This window comes from Chlamydotis macqueenii, chromosome 4 (genome assembly GCF_036417535.1).
Source record: "Chlamydotis macqueenii isolate bChlMac1 chromosome 4, bChlMac1.mat, whole genome shotgun sequence".
Classification (NCBI taxonomy): Eukaryota; Metazoa; Chordata; class Aves; order Otidiformes; family Otididae; genus Chlamydotis; species Chlamydotis macqueenii.
In genome coordinates this window covers 23,922,611-23,948,432 of record NC_141559.1, presented here as the reverse complement: position 1 = coordinate 23,948,432, position 25,822 = coordinate 23,922,611, and the positions used below count along the sequence as shown (strand labels likewise).

At 40.0% G+C, this 25,822-nt stretch overlaps 1 protein-coding gene across 5 annotated transcripts; it reads right to left on the bottom strand.

Moving 5' to 3' along the window:
* Positions 1-2,368: 2,368 nt before the first annotated feature.
* YTHDC1 (YTH N6-methyladenosine RNA binding protein C1) lies at positions 2,369-24,650 on the bottom strand. Of its 5 annotated transcripts, none has more exons than XM_010127696.2 (17): positions 24,512-24,650; positions 19,879-19,980; positions 18,937-19,265; positions 18,452-18,806; positions 17,051-17,140; positions 16,481-16,534; positions 15,782-15,876; positions 13,760-13,868; positions 13,557-13,674; positions 12,227-12,311; positions 10,158-10,324; positions 7,589-7,671; positions 6,172-6,208; positions 6,040-6,079; positions 5,873-5,935; positions 4,079-4,213; positions 2,369-3,382 (listed from the first exon to the last, which is right to left on the bottom strand). In XM_010127696.2, exons 1-17 carry the CDS (start codon positions 24,537-24,539, stop codon positions 3,158-3,160), a joined length of 2,115 nt encoding a protein of 704 aa, XP_010125998.1. In that variant the 5' UTR covers positions 24,540-24,650; the 3' UTR covers positions 2,369-3,157. The 5 variants fall into 5 exon arrangements, with proteins under 5 accessions (XP_010125998.1, XP_086602185.1, XP_010125999.1 ...); XM_086746059.1 differs by lacking the exon at positions 24,512-24,650 and adding an exon at positions 22,944-23,016; XM_010127697.2 differs by lacking the exon at positions 16,481-16,534.
* Between the last annotated feature and the right edge of the window lie 1,172 nt (positions 24,651-25,822).

Below are 25,822 nucleotides of genomic sequence, written 5' to 3'. Positions count from 1 at the left end.
TCCACCAAGCTTTATCAAAAACAGCCCACATCATTCAGTTTCTACAAGCAGAAGATTTGCCAAGATGACAGTTTGGTTGCCAGAAAGCCAGCAAGCGTCCTAGCATGCCGCATAGACACTGGTCAGATAGGGCTAAGAAAGGACATGGGAAAGAAGATAGCTGGGAAAAGCTGGACAGAGAAAGTGTTCTGCAGTCACTTTAAGGAGGTACTACTTCTCTGTAACTTACTCAGAAATTTGGCTGATCTGGTTTTGTTAAGTGAGGGGGGGCCTAATGTGGCAGCTTTTGTAGGAAACTGCTAGAAGTCACTCCCCTCTGTTCAGTGGACTTGGCCGGGCCTAGGGCAGACCAAAGCCGAGCCAATTGGTAGCAGAATGTCCCGTGATAACGCCTCTGCGATAACGTATTTAAGAAGGGAAAAACAGGAAAAAAAAAAGGAAGAAAAGATGTGAAGCAGCTGAGCGGGGGCAGAGAGGGGGAGGCACGAGCCTTGTGGGCCTGGCAGGCCTCACCCTCTGGCCAGCCTGGCTGCAAGAAGTGGAGAGGAGATGAGAAGTGAATAAGATGTAAAAAGGATCCCGAGAGGCATCTGCCAGCCTGTTGTGAGGAACAACTGCAGAGGCCAAGGTCAGTGAAGAAGGAGGGAGAGGAGTAATGCGGGTCCTGCCCAAGATTCCCCTGCAGCCTGTGGTGATAACCATGGTGGAGCAGGTTGTCCCCCTGCAGCCCATGGAGGTCCATGGAGGGGCAGAGATCCACCTGCAGCCCATGGAGGACCCCACACTGGAGCAGGTGGAGGCCCAAAGGAGGCTGTGGCCCGTGGAGGGCCCGCTGAGACAGCTGTTCTGGAGAGACTGCACGCCGTAGAAGAGATGACCCACGCCGGAGCAGTTCCATGAAGGACTGTGGCCCGTGGGAGGGAGCCCACGATGGAGCAGAGGAGGAATGCGAGGAGTTCTTCCCCCGACCATGAAGCAGCGGTGTAAAACAACACGTGATGAACTGACCGCGACCCCCATTCCCTCTTCCCCCGCCGTGCCGCTTGGTGGGGAAGGTAGTAGAGATAATGTTAAGCCCAGGAAGAGGGAGGGGTGGGGGGAGGTTATCTTGCTCCCTGTCTCATTCTCCTGCTAGTTTTAGAAATAAATGAATAGTTTTCCCCAAGTTGAGTCTGTTTTGCACGTGACAGTAATTTTAAGGATTTCTTCCCGTCCTTATCTCAAACCTTGAGCCGTTTTTCTTATATCTCCCCCTATTCTCTTGGAGGGTGAGGGGAGTGAGAGAGAGACTGTGTAGTCTGGTCCCAATCAGGGCTAAACTATGACACTGGCTTATCTAGTATTGAATTTTAAAAAGTAAAACAGAAAACCAACCAAAACCCTCTCTTCCTTCTGGAATCTGTATATAAAGCAAAGATATCAAAGAATGAACATGGTCTGTGATGCATTTCTCCAATTAGACACAATGTGTGTACTGAATTTGATAGACTGATCTAATCCTACTGCTAATAGGTGTAACTCGCAGTGCACAGTAAACTGTTTTGAGGAACCCAAACATATATTCAACTTCTTGTAGCATTTAAAAAACTCAATATCTTTACATGTTGAAGGTCAATCTTTCTGCTTAGCAAGTGTAGATGTTTACTACAGCTGTGTAGAATAAAATATACAGAACCAAAAGTATTGTCAGATCTAAAAATCATGTTTTTCCACAACTGCCACATCGTGGCCAATCCTATATTGCAGTTTATACAAACAGCTACAGCACCCAGCACTGTGGAGTTAGAGGTCTTTAAAGTAGATGCTACAACCTGGCTTTATTACATGAGCAGACACTGAAGAAACGTTATGAAGAAGTACACAGAGGCAGTGCTACTCATACAATTTTTGAGAACTGGGAAATTGCTGGAGAAACTGACTTCCACTACAAGTTTTATTTTCTTTTTTCACAGTTTTACCATTGGTATTTAGATTCAAGTACTTCCTATTTAAGAGGAATAACAAGTGATGCAATAATCACTACAAAGAAGATGTGGGGAAAAGTTTGGATCTTGCAGGACTAATATACTCCTCAGCAACAGGTATGATTATGCCTGAGGACAGCCTATCAATAGCTCAAAGATAATCAGATTAAGTTGGACATGAAGGGCCTTAATATCCCTGTTTAGCTGCAGGAGCTATAAGTTGACTACTTCACTGTGGAAATAGAAAAGCAATTACCTTTTATTTCAGCAGTCCTTTTCCGAAATTCAGGCTTCAGATCAATTTCACCTATCACAAAACCCTCCAAAATATTTTTGAACACGCTTTCCTAGAACTGACAGAATCTATCAAAACTGGCAAGCTTAGAAGACCAAGAAACCCAATCTGGAGTTTTAATCATTTCAATGGTTACCAATTTATTTTTATAAAAAAATTTGTAGCAATGTAGAATACAGCAATATTTTCTGGTTCCACACACGCAGGCTGTGAACATTCCAAGCAATGTGTACATTTTAGAAAGAGACTAGACAAGAGAATTGACCAAAATGTTACTGAACATGGGAAGATTTTTTAAAAAGGTTAAAAATTAGATATCAATAGTCTCTTCTTCATATTGCTTTTGTTACTGAAGACTGAAAACACTTGACTTTACAGATAGGGTTAAAAACAGGGGCAGAGGGGGGAAAAAAAAAAAAAGAAAAAAAAAGAAGCTGCTACAACACTGCCATACAGTAAAAAAAAAAAATCATACTTTAATATTTGCATACTTGATAGCAGCATTCTCCCATTGAACCATGTGAAAGTACAGGAAGAAAACATAAAAGCAAAAACAAACAAAAAAATGGCAGTTACCCATCAGTATTCAAAAACCTAGAATGAAGTCACTAAGTAGATGAACACTTATTAAGAATTAATCAATATCTACATTCTTAGCTGTTTCCCATTCTGCTCCAATAGAAACACCAAGTTGAGCATCAGCTTCGCTTATTTTATTTTTGGCCGATTTCAGTTTTTCCAGTTCATAGTTCAGTGCATGCTTGGAATAGAGAGGGGCATTATAAATCCTTCTACACAACGAACTTTAAGTAGACAGCTGAAAATAAAATGTACTACTTGTAAACACACAAAAAATACAAGCTTTTTTTGTTTCAAGTGAGCACTGGTTCCAGATAGATTATCTTCGGTATCTACCTCTTTCACCTCTGTCTCTGTCCCGGTCACAAATCCTCTCTCTCTCCCTTTCCCGATCACGGCCTCTGTCACGCTCTCTGTCTCTTCTATTATCTCTAGGACGGTCCCGTTCCCGCTCTCGGTCCCTCTCCCGAGGCCTGCTTCTCCGACCACTGACAACTGCTTGTGTGCGGCGAAGGAAGTCATCTACTCTCATGTCATAGTCATGCTGTGATGAAAGGACAGCTCTGTTTATTTTCTTTCCCAGATTAAAATCCCCTCCATTCCCTTATTCATATGGCTGGCCGTAACTCTTGAGAAAGCTCAGTATCAAAAAAGAATAATAATAAAAATATAATTTAAAAATGTCCAGCATCCATAAACACTATTTTTTTTCTTTCATCTTCAGGGCAGCACCATGTCTGTGCTTCCACTATACAGAACCTGGGGTTCAAATGCGAGATACCAGCAAGACCAGAAATCTAAGCAGCCTTCAAAGCCAGCTAACAGAAGTTATTTAACGATCTGCCCTGTTTTTCAATGTGCCTGTAAAAAGTTATAAAATAAACTTTTCTGCTAAAAATTTGTTGTGCATGAGCGCAAGCAACGTTACAGGCATGTCCTCATTCAAATTGGGCTTTGGCATAAAAAGTTCTGAGTACTTTAAGCACATACCTCAGTTCAAGAGTATGTTCTGATAATTTTGCACTTCTACATCACCTGGGAGAGGGAAGCTTTTCAAAGATACTGGAAGTCCCTAGTCAACCTAACTCACTCATCTTTCCAAGGAAAACTAATACAGGTCTTAAAAATGTAGTTCATCAAAGTCAACAAATCTCAGGTTAGGCTACATCTGTACCCCAAATTCCTCCCATTTCTGCTCTGGCCTGCAGACTCATGTCCCCCTCTGTCTCAGGACACTTACTACTCGTTTGTCTCTGTATCTTGCTTCATGTGGCACAGGATGATGTCCTGAGTATGGAGGGTGAGCTTGAGGTGGAGGTGCATGGTGCTGATAGTAAGGGTGGTGCGGTGGCTGCTCCATACCTGGATACGGTGGCTACAAGAAAGTTACAGGAAGTTTGTTGAGTGTTTTAAAACAAAGGAATGCGCACAAAGCTGAGTGCTGGGAATTAAGAGCAGAAGTTACTTTCATTCAGATGGAAAACAGGACACCTAAATAACTGAAGAGCAAACAATTTTTCATCATGCTGGCATGCTTTATTACTTCTCTGCCACTGCTTCTTTAGAAGTTTGGCGAACACCCTCCTTGAACACTTTCTTTCCATGTCTGCTTCAAAGTGATACTGTACATAAAACTTCGGCTACTTAAGTGTGGGGGGCTTTTTTTTTTAATCTATGCATATGGAATGTAAATTCTGTCTAAACCAGCAAGCTCTTACTGAAATGAGTCTTTGCAGTGCCATTCCTTATGAATATATTCCTATTTTAAGTGAAACAACTTATTCTGCAAAAGAAAGTATTTCACAAAAGCCTAGCAGGTAATATATATATATTTTTAAACAAGACGTTTCTTGTCTGTTCTCTTCCATTTCTTCAATCGGCAAGGCCTTTTTCTCATACTACTGAAGCACCTTTACTTGTATTCTTGTCACAAAGGAAGCAGGCAGAAGTGCTGAATTTCAGGATGACTACTTAGACAGCATGCAGAATGGGGAACAGGGAGAGAAAGAGAATGGGAGTTTCTGGAGGCTTAGCTGTGTTTGGAAAACCATTTTCCTCACAGTCTGACAACTTTGCTCACTTTCTTCAGTTATGACAAACCAGAGTTGCATTTCAGATGAGAAAAATGAGAGGCTATAGTAGCATCTCTACATCTGGAGCTGCCTTTTGCTCATTCACACTACATACGTGCCAAGAGACTCATTACAGTTATCCAAAATCAGGACCCTCAGGGCCAGAATTACTACATATAACCAAAATAAGTAAGCAATCTAGTCAAAGATGTCCCTGCTCTTGCAGGGGGGTTGGACTAAATGACCTTTGAAGATCCCTTCCAACCCTAACCAGTCTATTATTCTAAGTAGTTATAATGACTATTCCTTCTGACATGACGGCAAAACCACAGCTGTATCAGTGAACTATCAGTTAATTTCCATGTATGTTACCATAGATATGTGTACTCATACATATACTCATCTGACTGGGAAAAAAAAGTGCATTTCAATGGAGGCTGCAATACAGCAAGACTTATTTGATTATGGTCTGCAGCACATTCTGCTACTTTCCTACTCACTTCACTGCCATAGCCAAAAGCAAGTCACTGCACAACACTAGAGCACATCAGCCCATTCCATGAGCCTCTGCAGCAAGTCCACCTCTCTGATGCATTTGCTGTTTCAGAGAAAGCCTATTACTATGAATATTTAGCGGAATACAAAATTTCCTTGCACCCTCTTGTGCAGCCTGAAGGAGGGTTCTGCTAATTCCTCAGAGCTTTCAGTTTCTTGTAGGTTTAAACCAAGCCAGATCCCTACTGCGGTACTGCTTACTAGAATGCCGGACTGACAGTCAAGTAAATTACAAAATACTTGGTATAATTTTTGTCCCCTAAAAATTCTACAGTTACAGCAAAGATATATTTGAGGAAAAGGGAATAGCTGAGCAGACATCGAACATGCTAGGCTCTTATAGAGGGGGGGAAAAAAAAAAAAAGCCATATTCTACAGAGAAAAACTGAATTCAACAAGACACAAACCATTCCTTGCCACGGTGGTGGTGGTCCCATGTTGTGGAATTCCCTCATGTAATCATTGTAGGACTAAAATGAAAGATAGTAATATTAACATTTGTGATGAACGTTCTTTGGAAGCGCTGAAAGCTGAATATAAGAAGTTCCCCAAAAGTCCACATGCACCAACTTACCCCATTTAAAAATACATCTCGTCGAACTCCTGAAAATCGTCTGTTGGGAATAAAAATTTGTAGATCTAAATCCAATTTATCCATACAGACAAGTTAACAGGGCATAAAATGAATAACATGAACACACCTTACCTGTCTACATCGGGATATCTGGGATCCTTTATATACCCTGTTCGAACATCAAGCAGTATTAATTCCATTTACCATCTCATTATAACAGTCTTAAACATTCTCATTAGAAACTGCCCTTTCATTTTGTTTCAGCTATGGAGCTGTGTCTACCTGACATTACCCTTGCTTTCAAATAACTTTTTCAAATAACTCTTAAAAACTCAGAAGTTATTGTAGACAGTACAGGAAAAGAAGTATAATGTAGTAACAAAAAAAGATACAGAAATACCCATAGGAACCTGCACACAGTACAAATATGCAAGGGGATATCTGAGCAAATAAAGACTTGAATTTTAGTCAAACAAACTGTAAATGCCCACAAGTGTGAAGGGTACTGTCCCTTGGCAGTCAGCACATAGCTGTTACTACTACTAGCCACGTATTCAGTAGAACATGTTAATCTGGGCAATTCTTTAAGGCTGATTTCCAAATAGATTTTGGATACAATGTTACACAGAAAAATAAAAACCTAAAAAATATCTGGAAAAGCTCAACAGGACAGAGAATTGTTACACCTTTAGTAAATACCAGAAAGTAAACTTCAGAGAGCTCAGTAAAATGATGCAAACCACCAGGCATGCTTATGCTAATAAAATAATGCTTCTGAGCTCCATTACTTAAAAAAAAAAAAAAAAAAAAAAAAAAGTTCTATACTCAAAACAATGGTCTTGAAAAGCCAGGGAGCAGCAACACTTTTTGCATCAAAGAACACAGACTTTGCAGACAAGCAAGATTCAGTACATTAAAAGTGATAATTCCTTTCTGAAGAAAAAAAAAAAAAATCTGCAATATTACTGGTGCTGTTGCTGCAAGCATTTCTTTCTGGAGACAAAATTCCTTTCTCAAACTCATCATTAGACCCTCTTGCAAAATGCAGCAAAACTTCCTCCTCCCTTCCTCATGTCAAGCTTATAAAAAAAATTCTCTCTGAAAACACAACCAAAGGTCTACTATAGATCTAAACACAGGCTGCTAGTCAGGCACTCTCAGCAGACTTTCTTACTTGGAAATTTCTGATAAACATTTTAATCTGACAATTACTGCATTGACAAGTAGGTCAAACCAATTCTTGTGTCTGTCAGACATTTCAACTACCTGCATTAACAAAGCTCCCGAGAGGATGATTCACAACAATGTACACAATTGTGAGGCTCTTAAAAGTGCTCTCCCTAGATTAACTCAGCTCTCTCTCTCAAACCAGTGAAATAGTGTTACTGACTTCTGTGAGAGGTGGGTTAAACCAGCAGGCAGCACTTTGGACTAGTCTCATTTTTATATCACAGTCATATTTAATTTAAAAGTAAAATAGTTAAGGATACACTAAAAGAGAAAACACTTGGGAACTGGTGCACACAAATCTTCATAGTAAGATATTAACCTGGTCTTTGGTGAAACTCAGGGGGATAGTCAATCCTTGGTTTCTTTCTGCTGTTATGAATATCATAATCTTCAGGTCGACGCCTACACAAATTAGATATCAGAGATTAAATGAAGTTGCTTGGAGCATTGGTCACAGCAGAATACCTCACAGGAATAGCTTGAGCTGCTCAATTTAATAATTCCGAATTCCATCTGCTTCAAAATGTTCTACAGCTTTAAATTTGAACTCAAATAACTGGGAACACAGTCAATAAATATCCTCCACTGTTTCTTATTGGCTACAGGAGCTTTGGTAGTTAAAGAAGGAACTCTACCCAACTGCACCTTTGTACCAAATAAAGGCTAACAAATTTGTCAAAAACAAACTCAGACTTAGGCTCTAACATTACACTTCCCACATTACACTTTGAAACAACCTATTGGATAACAAAAAATTTACAGAACTAAATACAGGGAAAACAGATGGCAAAAATATATCATTACAGTCAAAACGCATGGACATTGCTGTATTTGCTAGCTCTGGGGTAAAGTATTCTACGAAAGGTCTATTTCCATAACTTTTGTGCATGCTTTGTGAAATTGCTTCTTTCACAGTAGCTTTTCTAAGTAGGTAGGCCAATTATGTTATTTCTAGCAATTTCTGTTCTAAGAAATTTACCAGCAATGCACCAGTGCCTTTCACAGAAAGTTTAAGAATGCTTAAGCTCCCTAATAATTAAAGTAATTTGGGCTACCTTCTACACAAACAGCTCTTTTACAGAAGAGATGTTATCTTTAGAACTTCACTCTCAGGGAGGAAGTTTGATTACATAACAGTTCTATTCCAGTTGCTGTATGAAGAACTGAAAACTGGCTGCTAATTTTGCTCCAAAGTACATAAACATTAACAGAGACTTCAATGCTAACATAACAGTGTTTCTAAACACAAAGCAGCTACAAATCCATTCCCTTCCTCCCACCCCAGCAACAGAATTCCTTATGGCAAGACATTAACACCTTTGTAAACTGCTTGAGTAACAAGCTCATGTAGCTTTTAGTTTTATAAAGACTCGTTTCTCCTCCCCCTTCCCCACTTCAGTCTTTAAAGCCCACCATACCCAGTTACTAAGCTTTTTCAAATGAAAGCAGATTCTTCACTATGAGCAAAAAGCCCAAAAACCAAAGCAGTTGCATCTACAGCAAAATCAGATAAAGGAAAATAAAAGCTGGTGTAAAGAATAAACATACCGCTTTCTTGTAGTTTTGAGAGTGCATTTACGACCGGTATAAAATATGATAGAAACAGTTCATACAGTAGTCCAACTACTGACTTTAAGCTGTAAGCCACATACATAAATGGAGGCCCTGGCAGGCTTGAGAAGGTGTGGCGGTGTTATATGTATAGTTTGCAGTCCATTGCAAAACCTTCACTTGTATATAACTTTATTGCACTGGAAACCTCTTAGCTTAACTTCAAAAGCCATCGTGGTGTTCAGTCCTTTAAAGCCAAAAATAGGGGGGCGCTGCCAGGTTTCCTCCTACCTACTTGTTACAGTGTCCTTTTTTTTTTTTTAAGCTCAAGGAAATGGGGATTCTTGTTGGGTATCTGTACCTACCACAGGATGTTTCCACCAAGAGGAAACTTAACCAAAGGTTTCAGGCCAAACCATACATCAGTCTGTATGCAAAGTGGCTACACGGGGAAAAGGTATTTGGCAGAAGGGCTAATATCAGTTCTTTGCAAAGACTTCTCCAATTCTGTAACAAGTTATACCCCCTTTTTTTCTGGAAAGTGTTGTTAAGTTCATATAGCAGTGATCAATAACCATGTCGATCCTCTAAAAATACTTTAAGTCCACAGGTACTGCCAGCATCTGGAAAGGTTGTATATACAGACACAGCAACAGACATTCTTTTTGGTTTGTTGCCGGGTCTCCAAGGGCCACTTGATCCCTTTTGGAAAGAACCTACTGTTTTCAGAAGCTCAGCAAGATGTATGAATTCAGTGGTTACATGTTAGAGAATATCTGGCAATGGGGTTAACACATCACGGTGACACAATTTGAAACAGTTCCAATAATGCTCCTCTTGAATATCAAAATAACTTAAATATTTTATCCTCAAAATGAGGCGGCATCTTCTGCAAAATTCTAAGTGATCCTTATAAAAGTCCCATATTTGATAAGGCTTATCCAGAGACACACCTGGAAGAAAAGGCTTTTACAAGATATTAACACATTTTTGGCATATAAATATTTCCTTCTCTCCATCTAGCCTGCTCATAATCAAGCCAAGCTTACCTACAGCTAGCATTACACATTGCATTATCTCAAGAAATTATTTAGTCTAAACTAGACAGCACTTTAAGAGCATTTTTTCTGCAAAAGCAAAGATCTCCATTTTCCTCTTGAAAAATGACAGACCGGGAAACCATGTGAAATCCTCAATGAAGCCACAAACTTGTCCATGCAGCTTGATTTGAGGATTTTCTCTCTTCTTTATCGCAGGGAAAGCTTTGACGAATCATATTCCTCCATCACGTTATTCTGATACATGTGCCTATTATCAGTCCAAAGAACGTTTCTAACCTTCCCACGTCCCGAACAGGGTCTCGACGAGATGGGCGTCCTCTTGATCGGGGTTGTGAGTGCATTCTTCTCTTGTGCCTCATTTTATGAATGACTTGATACAAGTCAATACTTTCATCAGGAGGGAAGAGAAGACAAAGCTGGGTTCCACATTCCGGCTCAATTTCCTAGAATTAGTTAGAAGTTCAGCAGTGGTTTACAAACTGAAGACACGAAACTCTCCCCAATTACACTGACAGCATACATTATAAAAAAAAAAAAAAAAAAAGATGACACTTTGAAGAGACTTCAGTATCACTAGAGACAGCAAAATTCACTTACATTACCTTTCACTCTTTAGGCACTACTTAGAATTTTCATAAAATAGTCCAACACTTGGGGCAATCATATCTTCCCATGAGACATACAGGCCACATCACTGTTTTGCTACAAATTCATCACAAAGAAAATGATCACCTATTACAGAAAGAAAAGTGACACACGTAGGAAAAAAAAAAAATCCATCCCAGCTTCAGATATAAAGCCATGGCCTGACAAAGTTGACTATTACCACTCAAAAGTGAGTTCTTCAGTGTACGGTGTACGCTGGTCCATGAAAATACCAGCTCAATGCTTGGCAGTAGTCAAAACAAGCAGACCGTGTGTTCAGGATTATTACAAAAGGAACACAGAATGAGAAAGTTATTATACCACACTGAAAGTCCACGTTCCACCCACACCTTGAATACTGGGTGCAGTTCTGATCCTTCATCTCAAAAAATAGGGGGACAGTAGAAACGTAAAATCTTAAAAGCAAGGCATCAAGGATAACTGAATGAGTGCAACAATTTCTATGCGCAATGACTGAGGCGGGTCGGGTCTCTCTAGCCTAGAACAAGAGAGTAATATGTGGGGTATGGGGGACAAGACAGATAAAATGGGAGAGTGTGACACCACAAGTTGTTCAGAGTAGAGCGGGACAGAGATCAACTTGTTGACTCCTTCTTCCAGTACAAGAACTCGGGGCCATCAAATTAAGCTAGCAGGAGCCAGGTGCAAAAAAGACCAAAAAAGTGCTTCTTCAACCTGATGACTAGCAGGCCTGCAGAATGCCTTCCCAAAGGATATTGTAAACCCAAGAAGCTCAGTGTACACGTCCTCAGAAGAGAGATCCATTCAGAGTTACACACAATGTAAATGGATAAACCACCACCACGTCAGGAAATAACCTGAGCTGAAAAGTAGGGAGCACAAGCATCAGATAATGCTTGCCCAGTACTAACAGTACAGCAATTTTATGAAAAAAGACGAAACCCACGTCTGGATTGAAACTCTGCAGTGAAGCGGACGAAACAAAAAAGTTTATTTCCTTGACCATTTAACAGAAACAAAGTTAAAAAAAAAAGTATTTCAGTTAAGTTCACAATAGATTAAAAACAAGATCGAAAATATTGTTTTACTTGTGCTACCCAAAGTGAATGTGTCTATGGGCAAAAAAACCACGGAGTCTACATTTTCCACATAGTATGGGGATTATGCAACTCCCATCCTGCCTTAAGAAAGCAGGACCTGTTAATTTCGTCACAGCTGGGTTACTTGACAGCAGCACACACCTGTACTCTGGTATGTCTGACAAGACAAAGAGCCACCTCACTTAAAATTTACTTAGCATATACTTTATATTGGTAGAGTCTACAGTCTACACAATACAATATATTCAAAATTAAAAAAAAAAAAAAAAAAAGTAACACAGAACATACCTGGCAACACCAGAACTTGTTCTCAAAAACTGATGCTATAGAGGTTTGTGCACCAGACAATACAAAGCACGTTACATTTAAAATCCAAAGTATCACATACTTTTGAAGCATCAAACACTGGTTATCATAAAGATGACAACAGAATTGTCACCGTACTGTTTTCCATTTCCTTCTTCTGCAACATTAGAAATAAGCCAAGTGCCTTTGTCACAGTACTCTACTGCAAGTAACAACTGATCTAAAAATAATCCAAATCTTCTGTAGATACAAAGCTGAAAGCAAACACTAGAAGATATGGGTTATAGGGAAAAAAAAAACCAAAAAACAAACCTGTCCATCACGTCCAATCTTTACTGGTTTATGTTCGTTCCAAGGATTGGTCAGGTGAGCAGACTTAGTGAACGGCAATTCACGCCTAAATATGCAAGTGACATCATTTATAGTTTTGCCTCTGTTCTTCGTTAGAAAAAAATATATTTTAAAATGCATATAGTAGGATATTACACACAAAACAATCCTGTTACTCTTTGCATTGTAAGGTCTCTGAAATAATGTATTAGTACATATTAAGTGTTACTAACTGAAGGTTCCACTTCAGCTTATGCTGGTATTAACTAGTACAGTACATACTATGACAGTCTATCTTATTGAATAATTTGTTTGTTTGTACAGTACTGAGATTGTGCTTGCTTATTATCTGACCATCTGAACACTGTGACCTGCCTCTGTGAGGTGGCATCTCATGGTGTCTACTGAAACAAATCCCTCAGCATTTGAACTAACTATGAAGCTAGAACTGCTTTGAGCTGGAGGTGGGAGTCAGTAACTTCCAGATGACCTTTCCGATCTAGTTTTTTTCTCCAATTTGACGTCTCACCTTCCCTGTATTTAGTCTTTCTGGCAACCCAAAGTGCTTGTACTACCAAGCAAAGGATATCACAGGATTGATCACAAAATCATAGAGTAGTTAGGGTTGGAAGGGACCTTTAAAGTCCATCTAGTCCAACCCCCCTGTAAGGAGCAGGGACATCTCCAACCAGATCAGGTTGCTCAGAGCCCCATCCAACCTGGCCTTGAACGTTTCCAGGGATGGGGCATCCACCACCTCTCTGGGCAACCTGTTCCAGTGTTTCAGCACCCTCATAGCTCTTTTTCTGTAAGACATACTCAATTAAATCAATGAGCATACTGCTCACAATCTATACATGATTCAAAATATCTGTACTATTTCATATGCTATTTTAGAGCAGTAGCATTTTCTTTGTTCGGTCAAAGGCATATTGCTTCTCACTGGATTATTTTCCTTTTTACCCACAGCTGTCTATTCAAGCAAGCAGTTGTTTTTACTCAAAGACTTCAGAATACAGTTTTCTGGTTTCAGTACACGAGATCAGTGAAGGAACACAATCAAGTGTTAAAAATATCTAAATTAATTAATTGTCTACATAAAAAAAGAAATATATTGTATAGTGCATGGCAGGTACAGATCTGAGTCTCAAACTCAGTAATACGGACGCATGGATTTGAGGAGACTGGAGGACAGATCAGTGGTTTAATTGAGTTTTCAAAAGAATGCTGTCAGCACTCGAGTGAGTCATACACAGACATGGTGTCATAATGTCTTTTTACTAAACAGCAACACCAAGGAACAATTATTTACCTGCAAATCCAGTCAATTTTAAAGACACCTCCCAACATTTTTGCATTCATTCCTGCAGGCAGCACCCAGTGTATAGGTGATCCTCCATGATGGGACTCTGAAGACAGTCTTGCAAATCCTAAAGGATTCCACATGAATTGTAACAAAGACACAACAGAAAAGCTATTGCACACTTACCTTGATAATAGCTCACTTTCCCTTACCTTGGAATTTGCCACTCTCTCTTACAGAAAATATCAAAACAACACTCCTCGCAGATCTAAATGCAGCATTAAGTTTCTTCTCATTCACTGGAAGGGTCGACCATACTCCCTAAAACAAAACAACCCCCATCCCACCACCAAAATATAAGAGTTTATCTCAGATGATTTAGCTAAAAGAAGTATACAGTACAGCTGAGGAAAACAAGAGCAAACTAGTGTTATGGGCTAAAAAACAATGGGAAGAGAAAGGTATTGCTAAATTCAGTGCCTTCAGAAAATATTTTTAGCCTGCCCTATGATAAAACTTAAAACATTGGCTTTTCAATCCTTTTTGAATACTGCAGATGCATTTAGCCCATCTATAAGGTTCCATTTGTAATTATAATGATGGATAGACATATGAAAATCTTTGCCTTTAGTACTTTTAATGTGTGTTTTAAGTGACTTGGGAGTTCATGTACTGTATAATACACACCAATTATAAAAAAACAGCAGCATATAGACTGAAAGGTGGGCAAGTAGACTTCAGTAACCTTATTAGTATGACAGATTTGTTGAGGCTAGCTTGCAGACTTAAACTCTTAGTCAAAGACCAGAAACATGAAGGACAACAGACGAACATTTTGAATTGGCAAGACAACTCAAACCAGTTTGCTGAGCCTTCCACAACCCCATCCAGTAATTCCTACCTCTTCCCTTTCACCAGTCATTGAATAGCTATGCACAACAAAACCTAATCTGTTTTAAGGTACCAGCTGAGAATATAGAATACCAGTTTGCTGTATTACTTTTCAGCAAGATCAGCTTCTAAATCCATTCTCTGCAACAACTCTGAGGAGAAGCTTATGCTGGTTTAGTATGTTCACACTTCAGTCTGAGAATATGACCTAGGATCTACCAAGGAAAATGTCACTCCCCTTCCTTTTTTATTGAAGATATGTTGTCATGTCCCACTCTGTGCTTAGATTAGTGCTTGCCTCATGCTGAAAATTCATTAGAATAACCAGAGAACTATTTGTTTTTTTCTATTAGCTTTCAGTCAGATATATATTGCTTTAGGCTGTTTGTGAAGCCCTGCTGTGAACTAGAAGAACTTACTGCATTGGCACCACAAAGGCCAATTTCATGGAAGTGCAGCAGCAAAGCACCGACACCTATACACCATGCGACAAAGCATCCACTCCAAGAACTTGTTCCTCCAGGAACAAGGATACTGTTGCAGCCCCAAGTGTGGATGAGGCATACACCCAGAAAGGACACACTCCTCTGAAGAGCTCAGGCAAACACCAGTCAGAATGGTGTTCACTGCACAGATCAAAGCTGGGAGGGAGAAGCAAATCTGCCTAGGAATTTTAAGATTCATTTAATCGTTTTGATGCTGTTTATTTCATAAAATCTTCACTAACAGTATCAGCTACTCTGTGGATATTGTGTAACAGCAAATCAGCTATTTTCTCTACAAGCTATTCCACATAACACATGCAAATACAAAGCCACCAGAGTAGCTTAGTGCCATTCCCCAACAGCTGAAGTCCCACTGGAATCCTTCACAAAGAACTCCCCTACCCCAGCACTGCCAGGCATACACTTCTGCAATAAGGCTCCAGGATCCCTGAATCAACTGAAAAAAGTTACTTTTACAGCATGAGATGAAAGCCAAACGAACGTTCTGAACTTCCTCATAGTACAGCGATATGAACACAGGTGCTGATGAAAGGCAGAAAATACCATCACAGCATTCCCAATGGAGGCTGGCTTAGGACATTACCAAATAGACCTTGAGGCCTTTTTTTAATCCTATTCTTGCCAAGATAAATGCCTGATACTCTAGAAACTTTTCCAGGTTACAGTGGAAGCAGAATAGCTACACTTGAAGCACCAAGAAGCAGTAGCTTCCATCCTTGCCTCTACCAAGATCTGAGTGATGGAAAAAAGAACAGATCTATCCGTAAGCTTTTCTATAGTAAGGTGGGTGTGTTTGAAAACTGACAAAGTGATCCATTTGAAGAAAATTGAACATACCTTTGCTTTAGCAAGTGATACGTTTTCATGGTTATTACTCTTTATGAGAAAGAATCTTGCATCTTGGAGAATGTATTTAAGTTTACTTGTTTGGTCTGAAAAAACAAAGCATCAAATAAGCTGAATTGTAAATATTTACATTTGTCAGAAGTGTTGCTTTGAGTATAGACAGTTGTTTGTTTCCTTCAAAAGACACTGTATACCACCCAGTTCCTACCTGTGTATTATCACAGTCAACCACCCAACTTGAAACTTGAAGTCTAAGCTGTCAAGCACAAAACGCCAGAGGAAACCAAATCAAAACTAAAACTTCGGTAAAGAAAAAATAAAACAAAATCAGCATGATTCAGTGATGTTCCGATATACAGTACTTATCTCCTTGCTTAAGAATCTTTGGAAAAATACAGGGTAACATTTATATCCGCATGAATTGTCTTATACAGAATGCTGAAATGTTCCCCTTTTCAGATGCAAGCACTTTATTTTTTGCTTTGCTGCCTCTGCAAGGAGCAAAGCAACTGAACTTTTTGCACGTTGCTCTCAACACATGCATAAGTAGCTCAAAATTAACTTGTTATGCTCAGAACAACTATGTGCTCAAAGTAATTTATCGGAACATTACTACTTACAGGTAATTTAACAAATAGAGACAATGGCTTGCTATGGGGCATGCATTAAAAATTCAAATTTAAATTATACCTTTTTGGACAGCACGAACGGAAGATGATAATTTCTCATGCTTCTTTTCTGAACCTGTGTTTAGCCAAAGTACATTTGTTCAGACTGAGCCTTAATAGAGATAATATACAATTTCTACAGCCTTGTCACATACAATTTTCATTCATGACAAATTACGCTTTCTGGCGCGTACCCACACACACAAAAAATACTATTCCATGTGCACGAGTGTTTTGGTTTGGTTTTGTTTTTTTTGTTTTGTTTTTGGGTTGTTTGGTTTGGGTTTGTTTTTTTAAAATAGTATTTGAACAATTTCCTACTCAGAAAACTAGTCACTGAATCATCATCTTCCAAGATTGGAGAGAAAAAAAAAAAAAAAGTGAAAATTCCACTTAAGCAACAGAATAGCATTAAAATAACAAGAAAGCCTACTTCCCCTCAAAGGTATCCACACACAACATGCCAGAAGTTAATACCAAATCATACAAAGCTATATACCCCATAAACCTCTACAGCCAGTTATATCTGTTTTAGATTACACATTAAGATTTGATGCAAGTCAGGATGACAAGCAGTAAAAAGAAAGAATACCTGCATATGATTCTGATGCAGAACTTCCACTTCTGTCAAAAACAATTGGAGAGATACCTCTAGCTCTCTTCCTCTCCTTCTTTTTCTCATCTGAAAAAAAAAAAAAAAAATAATACCAAAACCACCAACCCATAACAAGTAAAAGTAATACTGTAAACATCAAGTGGCAGGCAAAACTGAGATTAAAAGTACTGACACAGGAAAATAACATCTGTAATAGTGAAGTTAGCATTTGCCTTGCATGTGAAAATTGTGGTTGCTGCCCCCAGAACTATCACACACAAAAGAAGCAAATGCTAATTACTCAAGCTTTTCATTCACAAAAGGAAAATGAACCTCACAAATCTAGTAATTCTGTGCAAAGTTTAGAGACAGAATTTATCTTCTAGGTGTTTTAGTAAGGGTGGCTTAGGTCTTCTCTCCAACCTTCAGCCAAATATGCAAAACAGAGCACAAACTGTACTGCAATAGTGATATGGGCTCATTCGCTCAGAGCTCAACAAAATGGCAAGAGGTACAAAAACAAAACACTGTGGCACACTGGCAATTACTTCCTCTCTTAAAAGTGTTACATAACACTATGGAGTTTTTTTTTAGAACAGTTATTGCAGCTTAATTTGTCTTTAGGTTACACCTTTCTGTTCTCTAATTCCAGACAGCAGAACTGAACTAAAAAAGGCATTATTTTAAACAGCATGACCACCTGCAGAGACTTCAGACAAGGAAGATACACTAGGAATCTTAACAGGATTGCAAGCAGTTTTCTTAAAAAAGCAAAACAATCACAAACAGCCAAACCAGAAGTATTTACATCATTAACACCTCACATCTGTAAGTCAGGACCAGTTATGATATGTAACTGCAAAGCATTTGTTTCTAGTTTCTGCTTAAAACACTTCTTTCTTTCTTTCTAAGTCTCCCCTAACAGCTAGTCGTGTCAACTTAATTTAGATTTCCTATGCTGAAGGCAGACACTACTTAAGATTCAGCTATCCTTCCCTGGGCAGATGGTTCTTTTACTACACCAATGTACCTGGTCACTCACCTAGATGAATAGAGAACAGCTCAACAACAACTTAAAATGAATTGTATGGAAAACTAAGTATTAGATACCTAAGAAAATACAAATTCTAAAGTTTCAAAGCATTGAACACCAAGGCCAAAGCAATCAAGAACACTATGAATCCTCAGCATGGTAATCCTGATATCTACAAGTTTTAGTGTTAGGAAATACCATTTTCCAGTACATTTTTTCCTTGCCTATGGCATTTCATAATTAACATCTTACCAACTTGTGCTACTAAGGCTTACTTTTGACATAGTCAGGAATCGGTTATTTTTAAAAGCAGCCAAACTTTAAACGGCAAGGTATTTCAGATTAGCATGCTAGATGTTACCTACCTGATGCATCTGAACCAGACCCAGATCTAACCGATCCATCTGTGAAAGAGGCAGATTCAGAATCAGAATCGCTGGCTTCACTTCGTGTATCATAGTCATTTCCTTCCTTTTGATCTCTCTCATCTTGTTCATACTCCTCTTCATCCTCCTCCCCATCTTCTTCCACCTCTTCATCCTCCTCCCCTTCATCATCTTCCTCTTCTTCCATTCCTTCCTCCTCATTCTCTGTATTGCATTGTTCAGAGGAACCACTACTGCCAGTCTCGTGATCTGAACAATATTCCTCAGAGTTCACCTCTTCTTTAGAAGAATGGCTGGATCTGCTTGGTCTTCTATCTACCTCATGCCTGATTCTCTGATGTTCAAAGAAAAAGTAAATCAGCAGTCATATAACATTGTCAGGATGCACACACAGTCATAAGAGAATATGCCTTATAAAAGTCTTGTAATTGCTTTATTTATAAGGCAGCAAGAATATTTAATACCTCTGAACCATCTGGTGTAGAAGACTTTGCCCTTCTGTCAATATCCCTCTTCCTCAGGCAAGTTTTTTCTGGTTGTCCTTTATAAGGTTCTCTGGAACTGCTTGACACTGGCATCTTTCGATCACCATCTGGGCGCTTATTTCTGTCAGACCTCTGATACTCCTCATTCTTGTATTCTGATACTGGTTTTCCTTTTGTACTTACTATTCTCTTGTTATTGCTAACTGACGAACTAGGTGGCTTTGGCATCAACTGCCTTGATGAATGCAAAGAAAGTTTTTGTCTCTTGCTTTCTGTGTTTTCCATCCTGTTAGTTTTTCTTTTCGATCCTTAAACAGAAAGGGATATCAAGTTTGACATTATTTTGTGTATCAAACAAAAAACTGTGCAGAGGCATCTACTTTCTCTACTATGGGCAATTCCCTTTTTGCAGTCATAGGTAGCATCTTCCAGTTGCAGGCTTTGCAACAATACTCAAAACTGCTTGCTACAAACAGCTCATCTTCTAAACCATAAATTTTACTTTAGAAGTGCAATCCTTTAGGCTTTGGTAGGTGTTTTCTAAATTTAACATACGGGAGTGCTAAATTAAATGCTTATGGGATTGGCCTAAAGTAAAATCTAAAACTAAGCTGAAACCCAGCTTCGAGACCCCCTTGCTCCATTTCACTTCATCGAACCAAAAAGGACAGTAATTTCCTAACAGCAAACAACTTCACATCAAGTCAGATGGAGCAATCACTTCTGAGACAACAGGAAATAGTTAACTGTTTGCTTGGAAAGTCAGGTGAAAAAGTAGATGTCAATGAAAGGACTTCTGGAACTCTTTCACTCTTTGAATCAGGTTATAAGAGCCACTACTTCAAAGACTTAAACCCTAATAAGAAAGACAGTTCTTATCATTTATGTTCCTGCAGGAGATCCACTACCAAAGTCACCTACCCTTTTTCTCACTTTTATCTTGCTCGCTGTCAGGGTTATACAATTCATCATCTTGGTCTGGAGCATCAGTCAAAATGTCATCCAGAACATTCAGTTCACCATCTGAAAACAAAAGCAAGGTTAAACAGAACTATAAAAAGTCTGGATCTGTAAACTACAATAGAACTAGCATTTACAAACATAAACATTTCCTTTAAGGTTACAAATCTGCCACAAAGCAAAAATTAAAACTATTTTGATTTATTTCCACAATTTCAAGAATTGATTTCGGAAGGATCAAGCAAATCCAATGAAAGAATTAAGATACGTCACAGGATGCATTTAGGCCTCTGAATAAGGTCCAAGTTGGCTCCTCACATCACACAAGCTTTGCAGGAAAGCTGACCTACAAATGAAAGCTTAACAAAAAAGCCTGTACAGAATTTGGGAAAAAGGATACTGGGAGATAGCGTAGTGCCATAAACAAAGAGGAGGGACCTCTCTCTCCTCAAAAGCCTGAAGAATTTGCATGTTAAATTATCTCCCCTCCTGCCCCACTATTTTTGTTGTCATTGCCGTATCAGGAGGGTAAATTTTGTGGTTCACCTACAAGTAGAAAAAAATGCAACAGGGCAAGTTAACAACACGAACATAAGCTAAGTCACCCCATTGAAAAAGGGGACAGTAGTACTTACTTGCTGCACAATTAATTCTCAGCTGCTCTGAAAAACAAAAACCGCACTACAACTAATTCACCTTGATCAAAGGTTTGAGAAAATTCACGCTAGAAGCAGTAAATGACCACATTGGGTTACACAACTTTCAAAGTTTGTCACTGTTTCCAACTCTGTTTCACTTTGCCTGTAACCAAAGGGGATATATGGCGATTCTGGTAGAAGAAGGATTCACCAGCTTTATATAGCAGATCTATATTCAAAGCATTTTAAAATAAAAGTGAACTAAGCCAAACCATGTAAAGGGAAAAATAATAGAAAAGGTATTTATTTTGGAATCTCTTATTTCTTCTCCTGAACTCCAGAATTCTTTGCTCTTTCCACTTTATATTATTACTATCGTTGATTCTATTTGCCAACCGCATCCTGGGTTGCATCAAGAGAAGCGTGGCCAGCAGGTCGAGGGAGGTGATTCTCCCCCTCTACTCTGCCCTGGTGAGACCCCACCTGGAGTACTGTGTCCAGTTCTGGAGCCCCCAACACAAGAAGGACATGGACCAGTTGGAGAAGGTCCAGAGGAGGGCCACAAAGATGATAAAAGGGCTGGAGCACCTCTCTTATGAGGACAGGCTGAGAGAGTTGGGGCTGTTCAGCCTGGAGAAGAGAAGGCTCCGGGGAGACCTGATAGCGGTCTTCCAGTACCTAAAAGGGGGCCTACAAGAAAGATGGGGAGAGGCTGTTCAGTAGGGCCTGTTGCGATAGGACAAGGAGTAATGGTTTTAAAATAGAGGGAGGTAGATTTAGTTTAGATATTAGGAAAAAAAATTTTACAATGTGAGTTGTAGAACACTGGAACAGGTTGCCCAGAGAGGTGGTGGTTTCCATCCCTGGAAACATTCAAGGCCAGGCTGGATGAGGCTCTGAGCAACCTGATCTATTTGGGGATGTCCCTGCTCCTTGCAGGGGCGTTGGACTAGACCTTTGAAGGTCCCTTCCAACCCTAACCATTCTATGATTCTCTGTGTTGAGGAAAAGGAAAGCAGAAAAAACTCCAAGGACTGAGCTAGCTGGCAGTATCTGTAGAACATGCTTTGTACAACGTTACAAAGCAGCAGGCAAAAACTCCTGTACTGGATGAAATCAGGGTAAAATAGCAAATAAAGTCCTTCAGATTCTGGCAACTCTTCGATCTCAAAACCTTGAGCTGCTCCGCAAGAGAAATTTTACAGCTTGATTTTTTTAAAATACACAATCCACATCAGAAAAAATAAAGTTAGTATTATAATTGTATCCCTACTATATACTACTGAATCTGAAGTCAGCATGTGGGTTAGCTTTCCTGCTGGCATTTCTTCACATTTTCTGTGGTAGGGAAATGTAGAAGTGGTCCTGGAACTGCAAAACTGCTGTAGCTAATGCAAAGGAAGCAGCGCACAGAGAGGCGGATCAAGTCTTTCCCTAGCAGTTTACAGTCAAGGGAGCATTTAAATATAACACTCAGCTGCATTGTAACGCTCATGGGAAGAGCTCTTTATATTTGTAGATACCTATATATCCACAGCAAATATTCTTGCTGTTACTGATGAGATATCTAAGTCAGATTCACGGATGCACAACTTTAAACATGGGATACAGTTTCCTGTCTTGCATTCTTCCCCACGGAAGACCAGGCAAGTTCAGAGCATAAGTTTTTTTTTTACCCAAGACTAATGAAAAACAGGTGCACTAGAATTGGAATATTAAACATAACATCTATCTCAGGTGACACACACTGAACTTTAGCTTTGTTTCCCTGTTGGTGAGGCAAGCATACTTGAGTAAACTACATTTAACCTAGCTAATGCAATCGCATTCAGAAGTACTAAGAGATTCACGTATCAGCTGGTTCAGAAATAAATGAGAAGATAAGGAAAATCTTTTAAATGATAAATGCCTTCTGGGTTAGGTAGGCCTGATTTCTATATTTTTTAAGTACGCAAAAGACAGTAGCAGGATGAGTTCCCCCTTCTCGCTCTCTTCTGTAGATACATCTATCTGATTAATTTAAAAATCAATTTCCAGATTTATTTAGCAGCCTTGTGATGCAAAAAGGGCAATCCAAACACACAGACCCCTTGCATAGAGTATACTGCTCAACTGACTTCCACAAGCTGACTCCACTCACTGAACTGTCACTGTTGGTGTTCAACCTGATGAGCTAAATTATCACAGACAGATCAAGATAAGCATCAGGAGAAACACAAAAAAAGAAACAGAGAAACGACAGAGGACAGATTTCCTACAGTTCATCCCTGACTAAGGGGGAAGGTCCAAATGAGTCCTTTTCATTACAGATACTCCCAACTCTCCTGCAACTCATCTTTTGTTGACTTTGGGATGTGTTGGATCCTTCCATGAACAAATTTAACTCACCTGAAACAGCAGGCAAGTAACCTAGGGAGGCCATTTTTCCTCTGCTGGCCACAAGCATTAGACCTATTCAAGGAAGGGTCCAAACAAAAGTCTGATTTGACAAACAGAGGAGATAAGACCGGGCGATTTCAAACTAAAAGGGTATATGAGATTTATTTCCACTTTTTTTTTTAAGCAGTGAATTAGCACTTCTCTTCCAAAAGGAGCATAAAAATAATGTCGCATTTACAGTAGAAATAAGTTCAGTTACAAACAGATGTGCATCAACATCTGCTATTCAGTGAGAATAATCCCTTTCATAGGACAAAAAAATTAAAATCATATTAAAAAAGAAACAAAGACATTTATTGTCTGCTACTTATGACTTGACCACTGTCAGTGATTAAAAAAAGAATAAAGAGCCCAAAAAAAAAAAAAAATTCAAGACAATCTGGATAAATGATTGAATGAGTAGAAATTTATAGATGACAAAGTAAACATTTCAACTTCATTGCTCATCTACAGTGGCAGCTCCCATCTATTTCAACACACTCTGATCATCTCCTGTCCCATGAGTCTTACAATAATACCATTAAGAATCAAGCACCAGAAATAATTTTACTTATCAGTTCTAACAAAATAGTGGGAATTTTCCATCTGATCTAATTTCACAATAAATGTTAGAGACAGGACACTTTTACTACTCTGACAAAAGACATCTATCTTGCAAAAAAACTTTACATGAAATGCATTCCATAGAAACTCAAAACAATGTAAGCCAAACCACAAGAGCAGTGATCCTTTACCTTTTTCATAACACTGCTATTATCTGCACTAACCACCAAACATTAATGTTCCACATTGAAACTTTGTTTTTACTTCTTAAATTGGCTATTTTGTGAGGACTAAGTCATATAACCTCACAGACAACATGCAGGTCAATTCAGCTTCTGCAGAGTGACAAGCAGCTACAAGAGCTGTGAATATACATTACCCTGAAAATGTTCAAATCCTTTAATTCAAACTTATTTACCCACAGTGCCCAGAAAGCATAACTGGCTGCAAAAAGCCAAGGAAATATCACGAAAATAATACTCCAAAGTCAGCTTCTGGTTGCTAAAATAACTACATTCCAGAGCAGAAAATCCTGCAAAAAACACAGTGAGAGATCCAAGCAGAAATAAAGAAAAGCGGATACTTTCTGCGATAAAATAACCAGTAGTAACACGTTGCCAATAAAACTTACGGCCCACAAACTTATTCCTACTCCCGCTTCTCAAGTCCCCTTGCCCTCAGCCCACTGCCGCCGGGGCACCACATGACGGCACAACGGCCGTAACAGCCCCGGCACCCAACAAGGACCATTTCCCCCCACGCCACATCTAAAGACTACGAAAACCACCCTCGAAGAGGTCCTCACGGCCCGCCGTCCCTCCACTCCCCTCACGGACCTACATCTCCCAGAATGAAGGCCCAGCATCAGCAACCAAGCAGGCCCCGAAGAGGGCTCCGGGAAGGGGGGAGGCACCCCCCCCCACCTGACCCCTCCCCGGGGCCTAGCCATTGCCCCCACCCGTAACACCGGATACCTTTTTCCTCCCGGCCATCACCCGCCATCCCGCCCGGCCGCAACGCGCCGCGCGCCTAAGATGGAGGCTCTTTCTTTCTGCGCGTAACGCTTCCTTCTTCCCAGAGTGCACCGCTTTGTTTACGCCTCGCACTCCGCAGGGCGCCACCGGCAGAGGGGCGGGGCGAAGAAAGGGCGGCGCATGCGCAATGGAAGAAGGGGCAAGGCCAGGGCGCTGGTGTGAAATGGCGCTTGTGATGCCGGGAGTAGAGGGGCGGGTGGTCGGTCGGTCAGTCATTTTTGTGTGTGGGTGGTTGGTTGGTTGGCTGGCTGGTGTCTGTTGTTAATTGCGTGGTAGGGCTGTCTTAGAGTGTGGTCCTGAGCAGTTTTCTTTGCTGGGAAAAGAGCTGCAGGGGAAGAAAGAGGTTCCTGGCTTCTCAAAGTGAAGGAGCTGAGGGGAAGCCTGCATTTCTGGGCGTTCCTGTGCTGCTGTGACAGTTGTGTGGGGGTTTGGAGCTCTTGCTGTGGTTTTGAGTCGGGGAAAGTAACCATGGCCTTACTCAGTATTAGGTATTGCTGTTCCCTGCACCTTCTTTGGCTGTTATATTGTGTGGTTTGTTTTTTTTCCTACAGCAAAACTGTTTTCTTTTTCTTGCTCCTGGTGATGTTCAGCTTGTTTTGTAATGTGTCTGTTAATATATGAACCAAGTGTCCTTTACCAATCCAAATTATTTTTCTAAAAATTTGGGTTAGAGTATGCATCTTTCATATCATAACCTAGGTGAAAAATTACCATCTCATCTTAAATACCCTTTCAGGCAACTTATGAAGAAGCCGGGCCACTTGAGTGGTCTTCAGTAGTTTGTTAGGGCTGTGTGTAACTTGCAGTTACCAAATAAAAGCTTGTTTTGTCCACTATGGTATTTTAAATCATAGAATCATAGAATAGTTAGAGTTGGAAGGGACCTTCAACGGTCATCTAGTCCAACCCCCCTGCAAGGAGCAGGGACATCCCCAAATAGATCAGGTTGCTCAGAGCCTCATCCAGCCTGGCCTTGAACGATTCCAGGGATGGGGCATCCACCACCTCTCTGGGCAACCTGTTCCAGTGCTCTACAACTCTCATTGTAAAAAATTTTTTTCTAATATCCAATCTAAACCTACCTCCTTCTAATTTAAACCCATTACCCCTTGTTCTATCACAACAGGCCCTACTGAACAGCTTCTCCCCATCTTTCCTGTAGGCCCCCTTGAGGTATTGGAAGACCGCTATCAGGTCTCCTCGGAGCCTCCTCTTCTCCAGGCTCAACAGCCCCAACTCTCTCAGCCTGTC

What these genes read in the sequence shown, in the direction of transcription:
- YTHDC1 (XM_086746059.1), bottom strand. Translation starts at nt 23,001, where the DNA reads ATGCTTGTGGCCAGCAGAGGAAAAATGGCCTCCCTAGGTTACTTGCCT. An exon ending in AGAGAGTGGCAAATTCCAAG is followed by an intron (nt 13,675 to 13,759) that starts GTAAGGGAAAGT and finishes GGAATCCTTTAG; the next exon opens with GATTTGCAAGACTGTCTTCA. An exon ending in GAGATGTATTTTTAAATGGG is followed by an intron (nt 5,936 to 6,039) that starts GTAAGTTGGTGC and finishes CTTTCATTTTAG; the next exon opens with TCCTACAATGATTACATGAG.